This window comes from Metopolophium dirhodum, chromosome 2, assembly GCF_019925205.1.
Source record: "Metopolophium dirhodum isolate CAU chromosome 2, ASM1992520v1, whole genome shotgun sequence".
In the NCBI taxonomy this organism is placed as follows: Eukaryota; Metazoa; Arthropoda; class Insecta; order Hemiptera; family Aphididae; genus Metopolophium; species Metopolophium dirhodum.
This window is the reverse complement of record NC_083561.1, coordinates 29,308,641-29,330,648: the sequence shown is the minus strand read 5'-3', so window position 1 is coordinate 29,330,648 and position 22,008 is coordinate 29,308,641. Positions and strand designations below refer to the sequence as shown.

The 22,008-nt window shown below is 27.5% G+C and overlaps 2 protein-coding genes across 2 annotated transcripts; both read right to left on the bottom strand.

The window, feature by feature from the left end:
- Nucleotides 1-7,631: 7,631 nt before the first annotated feature.
- Nucleotides 7,632-10,740, bottom strand: LOC132938734 (uncharacterized). The gene is made up of 7 exons (XM_061005745.1): nucleotides 10,456-10,740; nucleotides 10,164-10,223; nucleotides 9,999-10,076; nucleotides 9,831-9,887; nucleotides 9,522-9,756; nucleotides 8,447-8,611; nucleotides 7,632-7,937 (listed from the first exon to the last, which is right to left on the bottom strand). Coding segments are annotated over exons 1-6 (576 nt in total). The 5' UTR covers nucleotides 10,601-10,740; the 3' UTR covers nucleotides 7,632-7,937; nucleotides 8,447-8,610.
- A 189-nt stretch (nucleotides 10,741-10,929) lies between these two features.
- On the bottom strand, nucleotides 10,930-20,391 carry LOC132938733 (uncharacterized). The gene is made up of 13 exons (XM_061005744.1): nucleotides 19,806-20,391; nucleotides 19,588-19,717; nucleotides 15,754-15,807; nucleotides 15,296-15,391; nucleotides 15,066-15,215; nucleotides 14,876-14,992; nucleotides 13,958-14,047; nucleotides 12,797-13,035; nucleotides 12,563-12,725; nucleotides 12,415-12,484; nucleotides 11,281-11,403; nucleotides 11,063-11,116; nucleotides 10,930-10,977 (listed from the first exon to the last, which is right to left on the bottom strand). Exons 2-8 carry the CDS (start codon nucleotides 19,715-19,717, stop codon nucleotides 13,013-13,015), a joined length of 660 nt encoding a protein of 219 aa, XP_060861727.1. The 5' UTR covers nucleotides 19,806-20,391; the 3' UTR covers nucleotides 10,930-10,977; nucleotides 11,063-11,116; nucleotides 11,281-11,403; nucleotides 12,415-12,484; nucleotides 12,563-12,725; nucleotides 12,797-13,012.
- Nucleotides 20,392-22,008: the final 1,617 nt, after the last annotated feature.

Here is a 22,008-nt window from a genome sequence, read left to right as displayed (position 1 = left end):
GGTACAACTCTAGCTGACAGTCTTTAAGACCGTGTTAAAAACTATAATAATTAGTTAACGTCTTATTTACTGTCCTATTCTAAACTAACCTAACATAACCAAATTAATAATATTTAAATATTTTCTTTCATTGTTATGTTTACAATATCGAATACCTTTATAGTTAGTAGGAAAAGATCATCGCAAAGCTCACGACCAGTGATTGTAGTCGTCTATCATTACCATAGCTTCAACTAACCTTAGGTTTCCCAAACTAGCTTCTTATGACTAATTATATTAGGACACTTTGAATAAAAAGTTCCTGAGTTGCAGGTTGCCGAACTTATAAGTGATTGATAATCAAGTTGATCCTTAGATTGTTGACACCTTAGTTCCCCTCGAAGACCGCTGGTAAGACTATTATGTCCTATCCATTATGTTATATCTATATTATCTATGATGGAGCCATACCCAGCTCACTCGTGTAAACAATTTGAAGCACATAAAAGAGATTAATAAAAGTCTCTATTAATGATAATATGAAATCCCAGACCTGTCCCCCATATTCTGATATTAAGAGCCCAGCCCACCTTCATATTCTCTATGCAAAAAGTAAATTTAAGACAAATTTGTAAATCAATGCACAGTCTCTCTATTGTACTAATATTTGTGATTTCATTAATTTTCAGTATTTTGTATAATTAGTAATAATTAGTAAACCTAACCTACTGAGGCAACCTTGAGGCATTTCCTTTTAGGAAATTAATTAAATCCTCAAACATAACTCTTAATTCAAGAGTTTGTAACTAATACAATCGTAATATAATATTAGTATAGTACATTTCGTAATATTTTTTTATAATATTTACTGTTAGTGAAATATTAAGTTTGTATTTCTAATATAATATATGTTATGATATTTATGGATGACACTTGCACCATGGCCCCTCGATATAGTAATGTGGCGACCCGGCACATCTCTTTTAGATAAATGACTAAATACTTAATCTAGTCTTCCAATTTACTAAACATTTATGTTTTGTAGATAATTTGAAGAAAAATTTAAAATTGAAGAGAGACTGTGTGAATTAACAAAAATTGTGGTATGAAAGGTTTATTTGAACACCTGTTATAATGTATTATATTGAACTTAAGTTAATTTTTTATAATGTACTATAGTAAACATTTGAACGTTTATTACAATATACGTATATTATATAACTAGATTTCAAGTATGATTTTTTTTAGTTTTTTTTTTTGATAGTTACCTACCTACTACAAAACAAGACACTTTATTTTTATATTTTGAAGCAATATTATATGTTTTGGATTATTTAGATCTATGTAAACTAAATTTCAGACCCATAGTTTAGTATTTAAAGTTTGTATGATCAAAGTCGTGGAACCAAATTTTATCAGACTCTACTAGAATGTTGTAGTTAAATTAAACTATAATATAGTTATGTGGAATAACAGTACCTAACCCACCGTTACCAATATGCGTTTTTTTCTGGTTAGTTAATATAATTGCATGTTTTCATGATTTCTTTGTATTTATGCTTTTTTTCTTAAAATGTTTTTATATTTTCGGTTCATCCGTTACCTATCTACCAAGTGTGTAAATAAAGAATTTTTTTTGTAAACCAATTTGAATTATTATTTATTAATTTAAAAAAAATTTAATAAAAACGTTTTCATTAAGTATTTTTTTGAATATTTTATTATTTTTAATATTTTTGAATATTTCAGTGCATATATTTGCCTGTTTTTAGTGCATACATGCAGGCAAATATTTAACACTTAAGAGGATGTCAGATTTTTAGCGCACCATTTATTTCTCTCTCCGACCCACGCACAATCATTTTAGTGTTTTCTTAATCGTACATTTGGTATGCTACGCGTGGGTCAAAGATGGAAAACAAATAGTGCGCTGACATCCCCACCAGCAACACGAGTGAGCTGGGTATGGCTCCATCATAGATAATAGAGATATGGATAGGACATAATATCAGCGGTCTTCGTCCTTCGAGGGGAACAATTGAGGCCAAATAAAGTATACTCATATCGAGTATCGACTATCAATATAAAGAGCCTCAATTGCCTTCCCCTCCGGGAACGCTGCCTCAAATGTATTTAACATAGGCGTGGACTATCCATGGTGTCAACAATCAGAGGATCAACTTGATAATCAAACACTTAAGTTCGGCAACATGCAGAAACTCAGCATCTTTTTATTCTGAAAAGTGTCCTAATGAGTCATAAGAAGGTTAGTTAGGTAAACCTATGGTTAGTTGAAGCTAGTGGCCTTTACAATTCAAGATCTTTTCCTACGTATTCGGCATTGTTAACATAACTATTCTACCTTTACACTTTTTCTTCCCCCGTCTCTCACAGCTATATACAGGTTCAGCCATTCTCATTCCACACCTCCATGATCGGTATTCTGTCCATCCGTCTCTTCTTCAGTCTTCTCGCCCCTCATTTCCCACCTAAATTAACTAACTTCTATAGCCACTCTCACTATCTTTTATCATACAGTGACCGAACCACCTAAACCTATTCTCTCTTGTTTTCACTACAATATGTACACTAACCTACACTACCCTTAATTAATTAATTTCTTATTCTATCCTCTTTTGTACCTTAACACCTAACTTATTATTCTCATAGCTGCTACCCTCGCTCCACTTACCTACCCTAACCTTACATTTCTTTTTCATCTTTCCCTTTCATACACCAAACATTCTGAAATCCTGTTGACCCATTTCCTTATCTTCGCCATATTACACACTACCTAATTCCTATTCACCCAGTCTCTAGTTACCTACAAGTAATCGTACTTGATTATCGGTGAAAATATTTAAATATCATTGAGCGAATTCCCTACTCGAAAGAATTACTTAAAAAAATATCATACCTCCCAATTTTCTAATTTTTAACACGACTTTATTGATAGCCGGAATAGTGTTATACCAGTATAATTACAATAGAAATATTGAAAAATTTCAGGCAATACATCCTTTGATCAATTAACAATAATAAAAAAAAACCTACTGAGAAATAAGAAAATACAAACCCCGTGACGGAATCAAAATCTGCTATAGATATTATATAAACCTACCAATAAATACCTAATATTAATTTTTATTACACAGAGTTTGTATTTTTAAATGTTGTATTCAAGGATTTATTAGTTTTATTTTTATACCTAACAAAAATTACATTTATTCACAAGTCAGTTATCAACTAGAACTCGACTACGAGTAAGACAGCGTTTGGATTGTTCGGACTAGGTACTTGTGCAATACTCGACTACCACAATTTAAATTAAAGAATGTGATATACCTAGGTAGCCTATCGATCGATTCTAAAACAGAAACTTAGCCTAGGTACAAATAATATCATAATATCAAATAGTGAAATGTGAAAATTTGAAGAAAATTTCCTATAGGTATATCCCGTAAAACCCCCAAAATAAAACGTATTCGTTACAATTCGTTGATAATATATGAAACAAATTCTTTGCTTGGAAAGCAATGTCATAGAAAATTCAGAAAATGCAGTTTATATTTAAATCCGTGGCCGAATTATAAATAATAATTTCTGATGCATTGATGCTGAAGAGTGAGGGGGGTGGACAATCAGCCGTACCGAAATCTAACATCTTAAACACTATAATAAATAACACTAACAATAAATGTTATTTTAATTAGAGTCTTGTAATGTAACCTACCTATATGTAAAAAATAAATAAATTTAATAATAACTGTTGAACTTTTAGGAACATAAAAGGTAACACATTCGTGTATGTAGTATTACACTATTTATAAATAGGTATATTTATATACCTATACGAGTATATGAGTAGATACATTATTCATAAGTGCGCACACGGCAGGATAGGCTGCAGTTGACCATTCCGTGAATATACTTTTATGTGTACATGGTTATACATCCCTAATCCCTATGATATAGAATATAGATATTAGGTGAACAATAGAAGTTAAGTATGTGACACTAAATTAATAGTTACCTATAACTTATAATTACGTTGTATTTGGAAAAAAAATTAACAGTTATTAATTAAAATTGTATCTTATGATTATTATCAGTTATAAGCTATAACATATATTTCTATAAATTAAACCAAAACATATATATATTAAGTACATTTTATAGGTAAGCTCCTATTAATTATAATTCTTCTACGAACAGGGACTGGAAAAACGACGACGTTTATACCTCGCGTATTTTATACATTTCTGGTTCGGAACTAAAATATGCGCATACAACACTTGGATAGCACATTTTTCGTGACATTAAATATTTATTTTAAGTCTTAAAAGTAAATTTAAGCCCCAAAAGAATATAAAAACAAACTTACTTTTATTATCGACTCTTTCGGCGGAATCCGTGACGTGTGTGAACTGCGACGCCCATGAAGAAACGCTCCAGAATACAGCCAGAACTTAGAATATTGTTATTTATGAAAAATAAAATTATACGAATCGCAGTAAGTTTTTTGCTCATATCTTCTTTGCTTATTGAAATTTTAGAATTTTTAATCGACTGTGTCTTCTGCAACGACTTTGAGATTTGCCATAGATTAAATAAATAAATGATAGATATTATACTAGGTACGTCAATATGATGAATCCACGGATATTATATAATGCGACTTTTTATATCAAAGAGTTCCATGTTAAGGAACAATTTGTTTATTGAAATTTGATATGACAATAAAACCAAAATAGTTTATAATTTTGAATTTGAATTATAATAATATGATATAGGTATTATTTAAATTATTATTTTAGATTATCAATTTAATTATTGATTAAGGTGGTTAATAGATATCAGAAGCACAAGAATTTTATTATAAGAGTATATTGTATTTTATGAATTATTAAATAAAAATGTGATGACTGGATTTTAGAGTTAACATAAAGCCATAAACGTATACAGTAAATTCATCAAATACCATAATACCAACTAGATTTCTAAAACTCTAAGTATATAATTGTAGATTCTGAGCGGATCGATGACTGTATTAATTTTATAATGATGTGTTCTTCATTTTTTTAATATTTTCAATTATTTTTTCTTGTGGTCTGTGTAAATATATTTTTGGTGTTTTAAGGCTGCTGTAAGATCAATTTATGAGAATCCTTGCATTAAATTGTTAGGATTATTTGATATGAATAATTATTTTATAGAAGATACTTATTTATAGGTAAGTCGATCAGAAACTATATTTACAGTGAATATGTTAATAGTAAAAAGCTATTAAAATATCTATTATTTGTATTTATTTGTTAATAATAATTACAACTTAAATATTAGCAGTAATCTTGTTCCTTTCACAAAATGTTTTTTAATTATTTTTAATTTAATTTACATTTATACGTTTGGCATTTATCCCAAAGTGATCTCTGAATTCAACGATGAATTTAATAGTTACATTCTCGGTTACGTTAATTGGATTTTAAATTAGAATAAACTACAGTTTCCAGCTTCTACTACAACATTATTTTATATTTTATTTTATGTTTTTAATTTTTTAAATGCAGTCTGCACCTTGTGTTGGTGATTTTACACGTAATATAAAAAAATTGTTTAATCAAATTATTTACACGATTTCAATAAAAAAATATCTATGAAGTAAAACATCCGCATTTCTATTAACTATAAATTCATAATTGTATGAGCTATACATGGTACATATATTTTTCGAAAAAATTATTTAAAAAAACAAGAATAACTCCTATTTTATGTCACGCGGCCACACGGGTTGATCTAGCAACTGACTCTACTGCTACGATAACTGTGCAACTTTTTTTAAACATAATTCGTTTTGAAAACGTCCAGAAAAGAATTTGTTTTAAGACTGTCTGTCTTGATAACAACTAATTGAATTTAAAGTATATTGTTATATTATATTATAATGAAATTAATAATTATAGTAAAATATATAATTGCAAGACATTTAATACCTATATCTATAGCCATCTATAGGGTATAAACTACACTAAAAAAGCTGTAAGTATGCTAATAAAATATATGGGGTGTATAATGTATTTATGTATATAAAAATATAAAATATAAAGATTAATAACATTATATTGTTTTAAATACTTCGCGCAAACCTAAGGTGACACCCGGCGCATAGTATAACATGCAAAAAGTTGCGTATTAAACATGGCGTGGTGAAACGAAGACGGTCTCACGTATTTTATACATTGCGCTTTTGGGATTAAACTTATAAATGCTTCTACGTAACCCAGTTAACAGATTGTCCGTGGCAATAAATATTTAATTTAAGCCTAAAAAATAAATGTAAAATAGTAATAATATGAAAACAAACTTACGCCTAAGCATTGACTCTTCCGGTGAAACCTAGCTAGAGTGCCGCCGTCGCCGAAGAAACTATCCATCTTCATCTCGCTCTGAACTGAAACTTGAAAGTATCAAAATATATTATGAAAATAACCTGAATACCTGATCATAACGAAATGTGTGAGTTTGTGTTAAAACTTACATTATAATGTATACGGCTCATAACTGTCGGTCTATATCGATGGCTATTATTACTTATTTGTTCACTGAAATTATTAAAATTGTTTATCGTCGCCGACGAATGTCGACAATTGACGATTGCCATAGATATTATAAAATATATTATTCCATAGAACTTTATATTATACTAAGTATCTATACAGTCTATTGATAAATATTAAATCGTATGTAGTATTACAGAAAGTACTTTGTGATCAGCAATGTACCTATTCTGGTTATCTATTTCAGTTATAGTTCGCATGCCAAATTTAACTGTGCGAAACTGGTCCGCAAGTTTATAGACATTTTATTATTCGAATGCATTATCCCACCAGTTCCTCTAGACACAGTGTTTGAGAAGTTATATTTTTTTGGTACCTAATTAAATTACAATATGAATTATTATAAGTTACCTATGTAGGTACTTGTCCAAAACTCGACTACCGGGATTTAAATAAAAAAATGTGATTTATAAGTAATCTATTGGCTATTGATCTATTATAAAATAGAAATTTAACCTACCAATAATATCACGTTTTATCAAAATCGATTTTAGTTTTTGGTGTAACTTTAAGTCAAATGATCGTAGATAGCTCCTACATAGCATGCAAATATTAAATAAACATAAAATCAAAGTAGGCAAGTCAATGTTTAACCCTGAATAAGTATTGCCAACCAATTGGATATCAACTAAATTAATGTTAATTTAACACACTATAAATATGAAATGACATGGAACTCAATATGAAATAAGTATATATACTTAAAGGTTTAAAAAACCTTTAATCGTCAAGGTTCGTTAAGTACTCTTTAAACATTCTTTAATATTGTTTAATATTGAATAGATATTCTTTTAACACCAATCAACCGTTCATATAACTTTTTTCACCTCCGATAAATGTTTGTCGAATATTGAGCAGATCGTCGGTTTTTAACTAAAATATTCTAAAAAATAATTATATGGGTATATTTACAGCAATTTTTATACAATTAATTAATAGAATATTTAATAATTAAAATGTAAACTTAATAATTGCATAAAATTTATCTTTATTATTTCAAAAATATTCAAATTATCTAATGTATTACATAGGTATTCAACATATATTGTTAGGCCCTATAACAATATAATAATAGTAAAACATAATGTACCTATACATTTATTTAGAATATAATATAATAGTATATATAGTTGAAATATGATATAACTAAAAGGCAAACCTAGCCTAGCTATATTATATTGTACATAATAATTACAAAATTAAATGATATTCATATTCAATGAAACATTTCTTTTTTCTTTTTTATGTTGAATGGTGCTTGAATGAGATAATACTTAATGTATTTTTCAATTTCATCGGTCGATGATTCATTATTCAATCGTTTAATTGATTTAACAGCATCTGGACAATAAAACAAATAACAATAATAATTATAAAAACAAAAATTAATAATTGCATTTTAATGGTAGAAGGCATATTATTATAATATATTAAACACATATTCATATTCCATCCATTAAACTCATATAGACCGGCATATATTACATTTATATGTATAATTATTATTTTAGATAATATAATATATCAAATATATAGGATTAAATTGCTTGAATCAAAGAAAAAGTATTAAATCATAATTATAGCATTATTAAAATAGTTGTTTTGGAATTAAACATTTTGTATGTGAATATTAGTAATTATTAACTTCCATAAATAACTTATTGACTAAAATATATAATGAAAGTTATTAGTTTAAAAAGGTAGCTGTTATATAAGACTTTTAGAGTATAACAAATTCCTAGTTATATTATATACTACCAGTTATTCATAATATTATAATATAATAGATAAAGAGAAGTAATAGAAGAATTTATGAGTGCATATTACGTAAAAATAAATAATATATTTACAACATATATAACTTTTGAAATTGATAGATTTGCAAAACATTTTTTTTTATTTGCTCTGCCATTAAAAGAATATAAGGCTAAGATGTTGTCAGTGAACAAATATCCCATGATTCTTTTGACCATGACTTTGATACTTTTTCCGCCAAGTCCAGCTAACTGTTTAGTCTAAAATGTAATGAAAAAAAAAAAAAGTTTAATGTCATAAAATATTAAACCTTCCATATAGTACTATAAGTATGTATATTATTATAATACAGTAATTATATCTATAGTAAAAATATATTTACATGTTACCTAAGTTAAGGACCTACTAAAATAATGTAGAATAGGAATGATAAGATATTAATAACCATTTAATAATTTGAATTTGATAAAAAAATATATAGATTTAATGTAATATGTATTTAATGTTACTAAGTCAAATCATTTTATTCTTTAGTAAAAACTTTTAATTTTAACCTTTAAAATCATTCAATAAATAAAAGCTATACATATTTCTGTAACACAGAAGTCAACTAACGCAAGTCCATTTTTTCAAATATTGAGTCAGTTCTATTGTTGGAATATTCTTTCTGTGATCTGTTTAATTGTATTTTAACGTAAGTCCAATTAAGAATAAATTTATAGATAGTAAGAAGTATACTAACTTAAGTCCTAAACTATGATAGAAGTATAGAAACGTATGTCTAGAGTGATACATAAGAAAAGTAAAGCGAAATAATATTTTTGAAATATACAATTGTAAGTGCATTGCAATACAAACATTTTTGTATTGTCTCTCCAGTAAAAATGTCATTTTTGTGACTTGCGTTACATGACTTCTGTGGTACAGATTTATTTAACGAGTATTTAATTACATAAAAATGATTTATCATAATTAAAACTAGGCATGAATGCATAATGAAAATATGTTTCACAATAGGTATATAGTTGTTATACGTTTTGTAAACATTAAAATGCATTTGTAATCGATTTAGTCTAAATAATTGAACTTGAAACATTGTTTCAAAAACCATTAATTTAAGAAAAAATTGTCTATATTTTATGAAGTCTAATTATAAATGAAATTACTTACCAATGATGCATGGTATTTCTTATCTGTTCTTCTATATTGTCTAATGTATCTTCTTCATCAATTGGTAATAAGCAGTCCAAATTAGAATATTCTAATGTAAGATCATTAGATTCTTCAACATTATAATTGTGTGAAATCTGCCTTTCGACAACCAATGTCAATTTTTCATTGATGTTTCTAATGCTGTGTTTCAATACTAAAAGATTGTATAAAATGAGTTCCTTAAATTGATCTTCTGAAATTATATATTATACATCATAATTAAAACATTTAAAAATAAAACATTAGAAGGTTAATATTTTTACATACCTGAAGAATTTTTTAATTTATTAGGTTTTGGAGGCGTTTTTTGTTTATTTTCTAATACTGCAACATAATATAAGAAAATACAATAAGTAAGTAACATAATCCTAGTAAATTGTAATCATTGAACAGTTATAATTATATATTATAATTATATTATATTTTTAAACTAACAAGTAGTCAACGGTTGGCTTAAGTTATCTGGTCTAAATAATTGCTTGGATACCGCAGATCTCGCCGCAGATGCTTGTGCTATATTAGAAATACAAATTAATATGTAATGCTTTTCTTGTTATATAGGTATAGTACAATTTTGAAAAACACTATTAATAATTTTACCATATGTTTTTAATGGTGAATACTTCTGAACAGTAGTAGGAGATATTTCTTGTGAAAGAGCTATAAAAACAAAAATTAGTGTAAAACGTTTGTAAGACTATATATCAGCGTATTATATACTAGCCTTAAAATCATATTATTTATATATACTAACAATGGTATTTAGTCATTTTCATAAGAGGTGCTGATTTAATTTTTTTCTCTGTGTTTTGAGTGTAATTTAAAATATTTTTAATTTTTTATATGATAGAAAAATTGCATCTTAATAGAACTAATTATTAGGTATACATACGTGATTGAAAAGTTTCAGGAGATGGATATACTTTTCTAGGAGATTCAGATATATTTCTCTTTTTGTTTTTTTCTGCTCTTGCCAAATTATTAGGAGAAAGTACAAAATGTTTATTTCTTCTATAAGGTGACACATTTTTCACCATGCAGAAATTATCATCAACTGTAAACGGAAATATAATTAAAATTTTTTTTTGTGAAACAGTTTGGACAACTATAATGAAATTATTCAAGTAACTAATATTCAACAAGTATATTACATAATTCCCCCAAAAACATGATTAGAATAAAATAGTATTATAATATATTTAATATATTATAGGTAGGTGCATACTAGATTCAAAAACTGGAGTTTTTGATGGTGATTTTACAAGCATATAATCAACACAAGCTGTAAAAAAATATGTTTCATTAGAAATGAATATAGAGAACATAAAATTAAATATACTATATTAATAAATCATTGAAAACTTACATTTCTTAGACAGACAAATAATGTTATTTGTACTGGAATTATTATCACCTACAATAAAGATTTTTATCAATTTTGAAGTACAATAAATTTTAGGTAGGTATAGTTATTATAATTATATATATTATTTACTTACCAGAATCATAAGCTGGTAATTCATAATTATTGTCATCGCTATCAGTTTCAATGTCTACAAAAATAAAATAAAAATAATACACATTTTATAAACATAAGTTAATAATTGTATAAAGTACTATTAATAATACAATTTTTTTCCAATATTAATTAAATTCTTAATCTTACTGATTAAGTCAGCGCCATATCCCGTTTTTTTATTATTACTGCAATTATTACCTGATTTTGATTTTTTTCCATTATTTGTATTTTTTATTTTAGAATAATTGTCATCTTCAGTAGATGATAAATCCGAAGTGATCAATTATTTTTTGCATTTCGTTCGAGCAACAAGAAACGATTCTAAAATGTATATCAAAATAATTATAGGTTATATTATTATACAATGTAGTTATTATTTTGTAAAAAAAAATATAAGCTTACAAATATTTGTAGACAATGCCCTAGCTTTGAACCCTCTAGTATTTGGTATACATTGGTTTTTAATAAAACGTTTCACATGGGTCTTAGGCCAAGCACATGTATCATCTTTAAACCATGTGCTAGGTACTACCTCTACTCCATTATCTTTAAAGAAGTGAATAACCGACCACGTCATATTGAATATTGTAAACAAAAGTAAATGTCAATCAAACGATTATATTAAAATTAAATGCATTGAATTCCAAATTACCGACATCAGTACGCACTATTATAACAATTAACAATGTGAGTACACGAATAACAATTTATAGAGTAAGTACGTGATAATATTGAACCGTGATTCACTGGCGTCGATTATCGAAGCGAGTTAAGAAAACACGTTGAGCAATAAGCCGTTAAGGTTTTACAACAAAATTTTCTATGACGCCATGACACCCATGACAGAAAACTATTAAAGTAAACGAGCTGAGTAGCCGACCTCGCGTCCCGTACCACGCCTATATGGCAGTACCGTTTACGAATACGGGTAAACAAGGTTATAACATCAAGTCGGTTACTAGCTCGTTTCCTAGGTTTAGACTTCAGATCATAGGTAAACGTTAACACAATGTAAATAACTGGTTATGTAAATGATTTTATACTTAGCGTAGTTATTAATATAAAAAAGAATTAAACGTTTATGTTATACATTTGTTAAGTAGTTAATCTTTCAAATAGGTATAGTGTATATTATGATTGTTATTTATAACGTTTACCTAATACCTATTGTTTTTAAAATTTCATTTAAAATTATAATATCAGTATTAATAAGTATACAGAAATTATTATATTAAGAAATTCTGTACTCTATAATAATATATTTAGGATGATTATAAAAATTATTTTCCTGCCTTATCTTTAATTTTAAATGAAGTTTGAATAAGAACGTACTTAATAACCTGATCAATTTCATTAGCTGCGTTATCAGCATTGGAAAATTTTTTGATTGTAAGGACAGAATCTAAAAAATTAAAATTCTAAAAATTAATTAATTAATACAAAATCAAAATTACTATATTGTTATTTAAGTTTAACTTACCAAAAATAATTTTATTTAGAAGCAATTTCTCAAATGGTAGTTTTTTGTTACCACGACTACTATATGAAAATTCACATAATATTTCTGGTATAAATAATATAGCCATTATTCTTTTTGCCATAATTTTTATTGACTTTCCTCCCACAGATGATAAACGTTTAATCTATGACAATAAAAATATATAACTTATTTAATAACAGTTCATACACGTATGAAATTCTTAAAAATCTTTACCATCTGACACCGATAATGTTTATTGTTAGACAAATCATTTTCTATTTCTTCCAACTGTTCCTGAGTTTTGATTGGTAATTTATTATCTATATCACCAGTGTCATATATACTCAAATCCTTAGTTTTTGTCAAGTTGGTTTCCTCATCTCGCTGAATCATGATGTCCAATTTTTCCTGCATTGATCTTAATTTGTACTTTATTGTTACCATCAAATTTCACAATTTTGCATACTGATCATCTATTTATAAAACAAAAAAAATTAAATAAGATAATAATATATATTGGTTTGCGCCTAATTAGTAACTTTGCTAAAGCGGTATCCCTAGTATTTAATTTTTATGGTGGGTGGGTGAATGTATAAAACTTAATTTATTGAAGGCATTATCATTTTAAGTAAGTAGGCATCGTTAAACTACCCTTAAGTTATAATGTATTTTCTAATGATATGTATTCAGTTGTATTAACTTTTTGAACAGTTTGTTCATTAGATGTAGATGGGCTATTCATGAGATTGTATACCATTGAACAATTGTTTTCTAAAAATTAAAATTAAAATTAAAAATAATTTATTGAATACAAAATGTAGTAATAATATGATATAAATGTATTAATTTAAACTATTTATACTTTTTAGATATCAAAAAGTTCTTTACTAGAACTCAGAAAATAGTATATTTTAAATATGCGGATAGGGGTAACGCGGGTATTATAAAATACAATTTTTTTTTTTTCATGACGATCTTAAGTTTAAGTCGTTTAAGATTACTTGTATTAAAACAGTTTACAGTATGCACATTTCTCTATATATGTGTTAATATTGTTAAGTAACTATACCCACCGCACGTTAAGTTCATGAACGGGCAGCGGACCGTTTTGTGTCCCTTACGCACGGCCGGTTTATGATTGGTTCCCCATAAAATAATTCTACAACTAACCAGCGTGGTGAAGGAGATCTATTGTTTTATAAACATGTGCACGACTCTGTTATCACACGAGTGTTCCATATTATTATAAAAGTGGTTGCAACAACGAGCGGTACGGTGGACGAAGTTATTTTGAATGTGCGACTGGTCATGATCTTAACGTGCGGAGGGTTATAAAGTTAAAATATTGAATAAAATAAATATAACTACCAAATTATGTAATTAATCAAAACGCACCAGATAATGTTCTTTTAGAAATCTTTATTGGACTATCAGTTATACCAGGGTTTTGAGATTTATCCAAGTCGGAAAATAAACTTCTTTTAGCTTCAAAAAAAAAAAATATATTTATATATTATACAGTATGTCCCAAAAGTCCCGTATCACCCTTAATATCTCCATGTAAAATCACTATATTTAAACGCGGTTTTTTTTTACAGTACTAAGTATGAAAATTCTGATTGAATGGCATAAAATTCATTTATTTTTTTCTTTAAATTCAAAAATTTTCAAAAAAATTTTTTACGCATTTAAGAATTTAAAATTTTTAAGATAGCCATTTTGTTGAGCATATTTTTTAAAACAGTTCAAAAAAAAAAATACTAAAATTAAATAAAAATTAACCAAGTTAGAGCAAGTTATGTTTTTGAATAATTGTAGTAAAAAAATAAATATTATTATTTCACATTTCAATAATGAATATCTAATTTCATATCTAATAATAATATTTATTTTTTTACTACAATTATTCAAAAACATAACTTGCTCTAACTTGGTTAATTTTTATTTAATTTTAGTATTTTTTTTTTTTGAACTGTTTTAAAAAATATGCTCAACAAAATGGCTATCTTAAAAATTTTAAATTCTTAAATGCATAAAAAATTTTTTTGAAAATTTTTGAATTTAAAGAAAAAAATAAATGAATTTTATGCCATTCAATCAGAATTTTCATACTTAGTACTGTAAAAAAAACCGCGTTTAAATATAGTGATTTTACATGGAGATATTAAGGGTGATACGGGACTTTTGGGACACACTGTATATACAAATAATAACACCTTAAGAAAATACTTGGAAAACAAAAAAGGTAAAGATATAGGTTTTAAAATTTTAAATAAAAAAAAATGTATAAGTAGTTAAATGTATATAGATTACCAAATGATAAATGTGGGCTATCTCCTTTAGCAATGATATTACTGTTTAAACAACTATTATAATTATCCACAGTATTTTGAGGAGATACAGTTGTTTTAGTAGTGAAAGGAGTATTGACTATTTAAAATAATTAATTAATGTTAATAATGTATGCAATAGAAATATATTGTATAGATATATATATAATTACTAGAATGATTAGTCTGGACAATAACATCATCTTTCAAAGGAACACTATTACCATTATCATTATGGTAGTATTTAGATTTTGAATTCAGACTTTTAATATCTGAGATCAATTGGTTGGTTGTTTGATTAACTGGAGTTGATGTAATATGTGCTAAAAACATATAAATAAATAATAATGGATAGGTATAATAGGTATACTTACATTATTTTTAACAATGATGAAATATTTACCATATGAAGATTCAACAACAGAGCGTTTTAATGGAGACCATCCAGGATCTTTAGAAATTGTGAGTTTTTTCTCATTTGACTTTTTAACTTCATCATCTGAAATAAATCATATTGAATTATGTAATTTGCATTAACTATATTATGAAAAATAAATTAGTTTTCACTTTTCTGCAGTACCTCCTAAGTATGTTATAATTAACAGAATTATATTACAAAACTTGACTTAATAATAAATTATATAACTAATTTTCTCTAATTTGAAAAATAAAGTAGGTATACCTAAATATACATATTTCTATACATCAGTTAATATAGTCAATATTATTTATAAATTGAAACTATAGTATTTATAACTGTCTACTTATGTTTTACTAATTTAATTTATTTATTTTTAATATGAACACCTAATTTAACATAATATTACAACTAATGAACAGTTAACTTTTAAAACGGATTACCTGTTGATGATAATGATGGCATACTATCAGACTCATCGTCAGAAAACTCTTCATCTGAAATCAAAAAATAATAATTAAGATTTATTAATTATTTAATTTATCAATTAGGTACTTATTAAGAACACTCATAAGTTGGTAGGAAATAGTTTGAAATTAAAATAAACTAAATAATGTTTTTTGTGCACAAATAGAGTGCATGGATACTGTATTTAGATGTATATTAACTATTATAAACTTATTATAAACTGTGCACATTAATACTATATATCGTCCCCGTTCATGCAAAACATAATAAGTCCAAAACTCGATTTTTCTGGTTTATTATTATATAGAATTCAGTTCAAATGCTATACAATATGCTATATTCAACTAAGTCCCAATATTATTTAAACATGTTAAATAAACAATTTAAAATTTAAACTAAGCCCATTTAAAATATAGTTTCCTAAATATGAAGAACACACTAGTCCATGTAAACTATATGCAAGACTCACTAAATTGTTGTATTTTAATAACTATAATAAAAAATATAAATTTTACGTTGTCATATTATTTAAAACCATTCATAAACAACTACTTTGATTATAAGAAAACCAATTAAAACAAGCAAAAACAAAATTTAGTTAAATTTAATATTTGAAAAAATGGTACTTCCGTGGTATCTCGACTACTTTAGGTTCACAACCGTGTTATCTCGACTACCAAAATATTTCCAAGACTACCTATTATATGATCAACCGTGTTATTTCGACTACCCAATTTTTTAAATAATAAAAATATATAAAATATATAGGTTAAATCTATTCTGAATAATAATATAAATCTATTTTGAAACACGATAAAATGGCATAAAAATGTGTATAGAAAAAATTGTAATAATATAATATAAAAAATAAATAAAAAATGTAGTTAATAATTTTTTTGAGGAGGAAAGCAGGTTTTAATATCCATTAAAATCTTATTAAACGGTGGATCGTTACCAAGGTTTTGTCGCCAAACAAATTCAGTCAGGTATGAATCTAGATGATGGCGAGCTGTTCCCCTATGGTTTTTGTTTTGCCACTTTGCCGATCCCCAAAGGCGTTCAATTGTTTGGGTGTATGCTTCTGTGGTTGGGTCAACAAAATTGTATGTATGATTGACAGTATAGTGATGGAAGCCGGATGATTTTAATAATTCGGTGTTAAATGCACGCCAACAATCTGAATAGATCTTGGTACCTTCCTGAATGTTATTTTTGATCGCCGTAAGTAAAGTTCCTGTTTTTCTGTCAGGTACTTTTAATAATAATGACTCTTTTGTCTCGCGACAAATTCCTCCGAATATCCACTGTTCGGGAAGTACCCTCCCAACATGATTTTTTCTTTTCGAAAACAAACTTTTATCAATTTCGACAATTTTCCCCGGTCCACCTATTTTCCCCTGTGGTTTATTTTCAATTGCCATTGCACATACTTCACGTAAATAATTATTCCAGTCAATAACTGTATTTTCACTTATATATATTAAGTTCTTGTTCACACCACTTAATACTAGTTATTTCATTTGACCACCCATATATAAATCGCACAGCAGTCGTAAACGATATTCGTGATTTCGCAAACCAATTACCATTACGTATATTTACCTTTTTTTGGCATTTTTTAATATTACATTTCCAAAAGATTTCTTTTCCAAAATACAATTTTGCCAAGTGATTGTTTGGACAAATCCGTGCACTTGGCAACACTCCGCGTTCTTGGAGAAAATTAACAGCCTCCTTCTCGGACGATGGCAAATTAAAAAATTCATATTGACTAAACGATATATTTAACTAGACGTAGCGCTAATACGGAAAATAGGACGATTGTCGAATGACTGACGAAATAAAAACCATTGTACATCGAAGACAAAATTAAATTGTACATAACAATGATACAGTTTACAGTTCGGGAATAACCAAACAGAAAGTGGTTAATGTCAACTAATCTGCTTATAGTAGGTAGGTACATTGTACATCAAAGACAAAATTAAATATTGTACATTACAACGCGGGAATATATATTTATTAATAAATTACGGTCTACGGAGGTAGTCGAGATAACCCGGATGATTCCAACAGGTAGTCTTGGGAATATTTGGGTAGTCGAGATAACACGGAAGTACCGAAAAAATTGCCAAAGCTGATTTTCAGAAATCTTGTATTTAGAGTTAATGTGCTTTGCATGAACGGCGATGATAAATATTAACATTTATATAAAATAAAAACACTTATTATTTTTGCATATTATAAACATTACCTATATGAATAAATTTTGTTTTAAAACTTTAAATTGCATGTTTTTATTATAACAAAAACATAATTATTATATTATTATAATATTATTATTACTATAATTATTATAGTACTAACTTGTTTTTGTTATATAGAACTAATATAGTATATGTTAATCAATACTTTTAACTTGAAATTAGGTGCAACTAAGTGGTGGCTTATTGAGATGGCTAAATCTCCCAAATATTTCTATAGAACCCATTAAGAGAACGCCACACCCGCATGTATTGTCTCCGTCTTACAAACGGGTAACATAGACAATTTACGTTCAGCAGTTCACGTTTTATGCCGTTAGCTAAATAATTAGAGTGAATCGATCTATTATGAAACTTGATGGGAAGAACATTATCTGTGTTTTGTTGGAAGTTTTTTTTATAATAATTCAGTTATTAAGTAAGTTATGAGCATTTTTAATTTACATTTCTTATACACACATAACTCACTTAAAAACTAAATTATTGTAAAAAAACTTCCAATAAAACACAGATAATGTTCTTACCATCAAGTTTCATAATAGGTCGATTACTCTAATTGTTAAGCAAACAGCATAAAACGTGAACTGCTGAGCGTAAATTTGCTATGTTATCAGTGTGTAAGACAGAGACAACATATGCAGGTGTGGCGTCCTCTTAAGTGGAGCACCCATGCGTTTTTGTCTCAGTCTCACACACGTACGACTTGTCAATTTTTCTTTCAAAAGTTTCAATAGTGTGCTGTTAATTTTGATATTAGAGTAAATTGACCTATCATTATACTTTTAGGTAAGAATATTATCTGTGCTATAGAGTTGCCGATTTTTTTTATATTTTCATTTTCAAGAAATATAATTGGTATGTGAAGTATAAAATATTAAATAAAAGCCAATACTTAAGTACAGATGATGCTCTTACCTAAAAGTTTAATTATAGGTAAATTCACTCTGATATCAAAACTAACAGAACACTATTCAAACTAGTGAACAAAAATTTGCAATATCGTAAGTACATTGTATAAGCAGAGTCAATTTATGAATGCATAGTATCCTCTTGACAGGTATGTTATGGATAATAATTATTCAAACAAAATATTTTAAATAAATTGGATACATCATTGGATTACATGAAATAAAGAATTGGTCAAGAACGAGTAGGCTTATTGCTACACGACTATTTCTCAAATTTAACAACTAAAACATTAATATTAAAACAGATATTATTACCAATTTAACAATAAATGACAATATATTGAAATTATATAATCCCCCCTCCCCCCCAATAAAAAAAAATGTTATCCTATAGTTATACTTATGAGTTATGACTTTATAAGTGTAGATACAAGTAAAATTAAATACCTATAAGACTATAAGATACAAACATTATCTGTGTTCTAGTTTTTAGCCCTGGGACCACTAACCAGGTAATTTTTCCCACAATAAGGCAAAGGAAATGTCAGATCAGTTAAGTTCAAGCAAACAGCAATATTGTAAAATACTATACCTACATAATATATAGTAAATATATACATAGTAAATTATATAATACCTTCAGAATCAGAGTTTATCATAACTTTTTGTTTTCGTTGTTTTCTGGTTTTTGCAGTCTCCTCAGACTCGGAAAGGTCTGATTTAGATTTTGCAACAGTGCATTTTTTTTTGGGCAACTTGAAAGTCATCTAGAATCACATTAAATTAAAATAAATTACATACCTAACATAATTTTATAATATAGTAGATAATTCAATATTAATATATTTAACTTACCAATATTATAAGCCAAAGTCTGTGCTTTATATAAATTTAATGTTTTCTTTTTGGGCTTAATTCTATTAATTACAGCATTTTTTAGATCACTTTTTTTTTTGTGTTCGGCCAGGCGCAATAGCCCTTTTTAACACACCAATGCTCCGGTACAACTTCGACGGTATCGTCCAATATAAAATGAACCACTGACCACGTCATGGTTTTTTTTTTTTTTTATAGTAGTAAAAATAATATATAATATTATGATGTTGAATACTTGAATAACACGATACAAACACGATCAGTTTTCACCACCACAGCAAAATCACGGTTGAAATTTAAATATTGAATACACTAATAACTAATAAGTGTATTATGCACATGAAAAAAGATGCGACGGAAATAATTATTAGCAGTTAGTACGAATGTCGTAATCGACGGGCAACAGAGTAAACACTAAACGGCGAAACAACTTACTATAATAAGAAACTGCAATGAAGTAAATATAAATATCGTCGTCGCCACCGGCTGGCCTGGCCGCAGACTATCGATAAACGTATGGAATTCCAAATAATATTGTACAATAATATCATGCACGTCGTCTTTATATTATCATTATGTTTTAGATTTAGAACTCTCCATTCGTCAGTTTGTCACGTTATTAAAAACAGACTGAAATAAAAATAAGTGCTTCGTCGAAATAATAACTACCCGAAAATACGCCGGGTATACCAATAATGATTATTGTCACGACGGCGACGTCGCGTAGTCTGTCATTGTAGAGTAGGTACTGCAGTTGCGTATAGTGTTATTTTTTCTTTTGGTCAACGTTTTTAACTATTTTCTAAGTAGGTATTTGTGTACTATTTTCTAACATAAAATGGAAAAAAAGTTTAATGAGAAGTTTAACAATTTACTATTAAACAAAAATGCAAATGCTGTATTTTTAAATAAAGTAAAATACGATGAATTAATTTTAAAAGTGAATAATGTGAAAACTAAAACCACAAAAAAGACTGCAGATGATTACAAATTAATTAAAAAATACGATGTTGTAAATATATCAGGGATTGAAAAGTTAGTAGTTCCTGTATCCGAAGGTAATTTAATTAAGTATTATGTTTACAACGAACAATTGTTTCAACTTCTTAATGAAACACATACGTCTGTGGGACATGGCAACCGTATGGAGTATGAATTGAACTTGAAATATAAAAATATAACAAGGGAGACTATAATGATATTTTTAAATTGATGTGACCACTGTCAAAAAAAAGGCAGTACAATTAAAAAAGGTTTAGTTATAAAACCTATACTTTCATCAGAATTGAACTCTCGCTGTCAAGTGGATTTAATAGACATGCAAGCTCAGCCTGATGGCGATTACAAGTTCATAATGGTCTATCAAGATCACCTTACAAAGTTCGTAATTCTTAGACTGTTAACCCATAAACGGGCTGAAGAAGTAGCCTACGTGTTAATTGATATTTTTACAACATTTGGAGCTTCGGTGTATTCTGGGAGTTATACTTTCTGGTAATTAATTTTAAAATAATTTTAATAATTAAAATAAATAATTTCAAATTAATAATTTTTTTTATAGTAAAAGATAATTTATATGAAATTGGAACCAACGAGGGCAGATAACATCAACTCTACAGTCGGAACCAATTCACAATATGTAAAGAGGTGTTTATCCAGGCTGATGATGTACCACCAGTACAAATTGCATTAAGAGAAGTGGCAAGAAAATCTTCTAATTTGGGTGGCCAAGGGTACGATAGGTGTACTTGCAATACATTGTGTAAGACCAACCGGTGTAAATGTAAAAGATCTGGTCGTCTTTGCAACTCAAAGTGTCATAATAGTGGTGTATGTGGTAATAAATAAAGCAAATAAATAATAATTGTAATTTAATAATAAATTAATTAAATATTAAAGCTGTGCAACTTTATTAATTTTTAATAATATTTTTAATATCTTTATTTTTAATTTTTTATATAATATTCAATATTTAATCTACTGTGCCCAAATCTAATTGGGCACTGTATACAATGCCCGGGCAACGTTAACTTATTCCAACTTTGCCCTTGAAAATCGGGCATTGTGCACAGTGCCCGGTCATTGTGCACAATGACCGACTTTCTACTTTGCCCGTAACATATACAACCATAACTTCAATACAGAGAGTATCCTAGGGTTTATGGCGTGTGCCTTGCAACTA